The sequence below is a fragment of the Cricetulus griseus genome (genome assembly GCF_003668045.3).
Source record: "Cricetulus griseus strain 17A/GY chromosome 1 unlocalized genomic scaffold, alternate assembly CriGri-PICRH-1.0 chr1_1, whole genome shotgun sequence".
Lineage (NCBI taxonomy): Eukaryota > Metazoa > Chordata > Mammalia > Rodentia > Cricetidae > Cricetulus > Cricetulus griseus.
This window is the reverse complement of record NW_023276807.1, coordinates 32,543,021-32,547,125: the sequence shown is the minus strand read 5'-3', so window position 1 is coordinate 32,547,125 and position 4,105 is coordinate 32,543,021. Positions and strand designations below refer to the sequence as shown.

Genomic DNA, 4,105 nt, shown 5'->3' with positions numbered 1-4,105 from the left:
TTGCCCTTTTGTAGATGAGACATTAGCGGCAAAAACAGATTATGTGTTATGTAAGGCAAGAGGTGATGATTGCTGTGACCACTGCCATACTATAGACATAATGTAAATTGGCCAGAAATAGTTTGTACTACTTAGATGGAGTCATAGTGTCCAATAAAAGAAAAGCAAAAGAGTCAAACCTTACTTTGTATTCATTTGCTTGAGGGATGTAATTCCAGTTACAATAGCCAATATTCAACTAACTAAAGTTACTAACTCTTCAGAACCTGCCTCGAGAACAGAAATGACTTATCCCATTACATCAAGTAAGGCACCCTTCTCGTTGAACCCAATCTATTTTCATACATTGCTTCTATTTTATCTCTGTTGCCTCCTCTTCTGTTTGCCAACATTGCTTGGTGGATCTTTGAGTCTCTGTTGAGATTTAATGGATGATGAATGCATGGACCCTTTCTTGTTCAGGGAAAATTGGCTGAATTTCATTTGTCTAAAGTTGTTAACAAATTGTAGCGATAATGTACAAACTTAAAACTACAGCTATTGCCAAGGCAACATTGACATAAATTTCTCTCCAATGAGTCCTTTAGATTACCAGTCTCCCTGTAGCACTCCTATTGGCAGAAAAGGTGGTAGGAGGAACTAGAAAACAAGCAAGTGTGATTTTTTTCCATGTGAGAGAGGAAAAGAGATTCTAATAGACAGCAAACTAACACAAACTCAGACACACCATCAAATTAACTGTACTTTGATCCGTGAACACAGACTAATTCAACAAAAATCTAAGTAGTTAAAAAAATTAAGTTAGTGAAAATATGCTCAAAAGCACCTTTATTGATTGTTAGACCTTTATGGTCTTGAAATACAATAGATCTCTGGGATTTTTTATCAAACAGTCTTTGATATATGCCATGTTCTGCTACTAGAACAGCAGAAACAATTGAGAAATTTTATTAAGACTGAGTGTATTTTTTTAATTGTGCATTTTTGCCATTGTTTCTAACATGAGGTATAGATATTTTACTGTTGTTTATTGGAGGGGTAATCCTTCTATGACATTCAACTCTGTTGTAGTACATTTAAACTTCCTGCTCTTTCTAGAATTTCAGTGTCTTTCTTTTCCTCTTCTTTCTCGGGTAAAATCTCAACATTTTGCTGTTGTCCCTTAAGTTCTGTTTCAATAATTTTCTCTTTCTTCTTGTGTGACTTCTTAACTCTATGTTTTTTTCCCCTAGGTAATGCTGCAATGTATCTCCTTCTTTCCTCATATCTTTTATTCTCTAAACACAAAAGACAAAGTAACAAGATGGTACTTAAAATAAAAACCAAAATCCAAACAAGAAATGCGATGTAAAACACATTTTGTGATCTTCTCTGGGGAGGTGGGCCACTGTCAATACTACCTCCATAACCCATTTTTAGGCAGTTGGGTGGGGCCCAATATTCATTGCAGTGGCAGTGATGTTTATTGTTACAGATCCCTCTCTTATTGCAGAACATAGGCATACAAGATTCTTCCCATGCTGGCATAAAGACACACTTCCTTTCTAAGCACAAAAGGCCTGGGCCACATTCTGTACCATCCTTCACTTCACCGATATCAGGCACATTCATCCCAAAATGGTAATCAGTACTCCAGCAGTTATAACCATCAAAATGAGTTGAATGCACAGTAGAATGATTGTGCAGATGGGGAACTACTGTCACATTCTCACATTGGACTCTCCCACACAGAGCATCTTTATGATGACATCTTACATACTTAGTATCTTTCATACCACAATGTCCAAAGCGATCACCTTTGGTGTTCATTGCTATGTAACATTTCTTATTTGCATTCTTGGCTTCTTCACCAAAAAGTTTTCTGCATTGCTCATCACGGTCATTACATTTCTTTTGAAAACAGATATTCCTGCCCAGACACTGGATCCCCTCCTCCACATACACATCTTCTGGGCATGCTCCAGAGGTTCCATTGCACCACTCTGGCAAATCACATAGATTGTCCTGTTCCCTACACACTGTGCCTGATGGCATGAACTGGCAATTTTGGCAACACAGCCCAGAAGCACATGCTGCCCCTGATACCAGAGTGCAGTTTTCTGAACAACATGTATCTTTGGCACACTGTTTTAAGGAACCACAGTCACATTCCTCTTCATCTTCAGTAATACCATTCCCACAGCGTTTCTTTGTAGTAATATCCTTTAGATTTGGGAGATTGCGCAAACAATTCTTTCTAGAAATAGTCTGTAAAAATTGTTCATAACTACAGTTGCTGAATGTATCTGAGGGTAGTAGCTTTTTGTTCATTACACATATGTTTCTCCCACATGAACAATAGTTACCTTCATCATTCATCATCCCCAATATGTGACCAATTTCATGTGTCACATATGTCCTAAACGAAGCCAATCCATCATCCATAATGCACTCTAAACCACAATTCAAATTAATATTACATACTTTTGAAAAATATGATGTAGTAAGGTCATTGATACAAAAATCCTGTTTCACAATAATATGTGCAGAATCGTGAGCCACACGTTTATTGAAGCTGAATTTCTTCCATTTACAAAACTGTTCCATCATATGACCTGTGGTAGTCACTGTATATGGATTTCCTGTACTCCAAATTTCAATTGCAATTAGAACCACATCAAGATTAATTGAGTTATAAATATCATCTACTAAATTGACACCCATGAATACATCCATCTCCACAATTGATGCATTACTATTCCTAAAAATGAATCTTCCGTGATCTACCACAATTGCTAGTTCAAGAAACCATTGGTGGAGCCACCATCCTGTATAAGAACTTCGCATCAGAGTAGAATCAGCATTCTCTTGAAACTTCAGTTGCTCTGCTATTTCGTCCTTAGTTAGTCCACAACTTACGGGTGTATGCTGGGTGTTCTCCATCTTATACACCAGATGTTCAAAGGTGGCAGAAAACCCTTTGGGCTTGATTTCATAGGTGGTTCCATTTGTCTGCAGCATTCCCTGAAAGCTTCCTAGACAAGTACTAAGAGTAACCATGGATTTAGTGTCTCCTTCCACATAACCATTGTAGTAGCAATCATTTTGAACAAAGGGCTGATCCTCAAGAAGAGCACCCTGGTCATTGTAAGTGAACACAGTGAGAGCTCTGGACACCAAACGCTTCTTGGCCTTCATGTGGACAATGTGTCTCTGGCCCCCAAAGTGCAGGCTATAGGATATCCAGCCTGGAGCTTCCATACCTCTGTATGTGCCAGTGACTCTCAAAGGTATCACTACTTCAGGGGGGCTGGGATATTGGGATAAACCTGTCTGTGGCCCCATAGACATTAACAGGGTTAATTCCAGCCACAGTGGCAAGAGAGTGTTCTTCACATGCACCAGGATCTCCAGCACTGTCATTATGAAATACAGAGTGAAAGCGAAAGATATAAAGACAGAGTACCTGCTTATATGCCTTTTCTCTTTTGAGTGTGTTGGAGGTGGTGGTCGTGTTGAATGGTCAGGCTTCTGAAGGAGTCAATCCATCATGGGGAGAACTGAGGGCAAAAACAAAAGGGTGGCAGAAAAGTATTTGGGAATTGGCAGATCAGGTGGGGCAGAAAGAACAGAAAATGAATTAAATGGATTAGTGTTTAGCTCATGGAATGACTCATTATAGTGTACTGCTCATAAATATTGGTTAGTCAGAATTGGAGTCCAGTGAGCTAAAGCTCAGCAACTAACCATGAATTGGAAATTATCGTGGCCACAGCGAGTCATAATATTGTTTATGTGCTTGTGTGTGTGCATGTATATAGTCTCCACTACAAATAAATCAAATCATATCAATAAAAACACAAGTACCTTGTTTTGATAGAGAATCATGATTTGCATATAACGACTTAGGAAAACTCAATAATTCTCCTTTGTATTTCAAATGACTCTTCATCATATTATTCAGGAGAAGTATGTAAAAGTTTTCATACACATTATTTTATTTTATCACATATATTACTTAATTGCACACATTTTATATGAAATTCTATTCAGTATTTCTACTTCTGTAAACTCTTTCAAATCTTATGAAGCATTAAAGTATGAAAGTATCATTAATAATTCATTG

General features: G+C 37.8%; 1 protein-coding gene across 1 annotated transcript; it reads right to left on the bottom strand.

The window, feature by feature from the left end:
• Nucleotides 1-1,056: 1,056 nt before the first annotated feature.
• LOC100767903 (disintegrin and metalloproteinase domain-containing protein 21) lies at nucleotides 1,057-3,402 on the bottom strand. The gene has a single exon (XM_027391019.1). It carries the CDS (start codon nucleotides 3,400-3,402, stop codon nucleotides 1,057-1,059), a length of 2,346 nt encoding a protein of 781 aa, XP_027246820.1.
• Between the last annotated feature and the right edge of the window lie 703 nt (nucleotides 3,403-4,105).

Coding starts and splice junctions, on each gene's coding strand:
- LOC100767903 (XM_027391019.1), bottom strand. CDS start 3,402: ATGACAGTGCTGGAGATCCTGGTGCATGTGAAGAACACTCTCTTGCCA.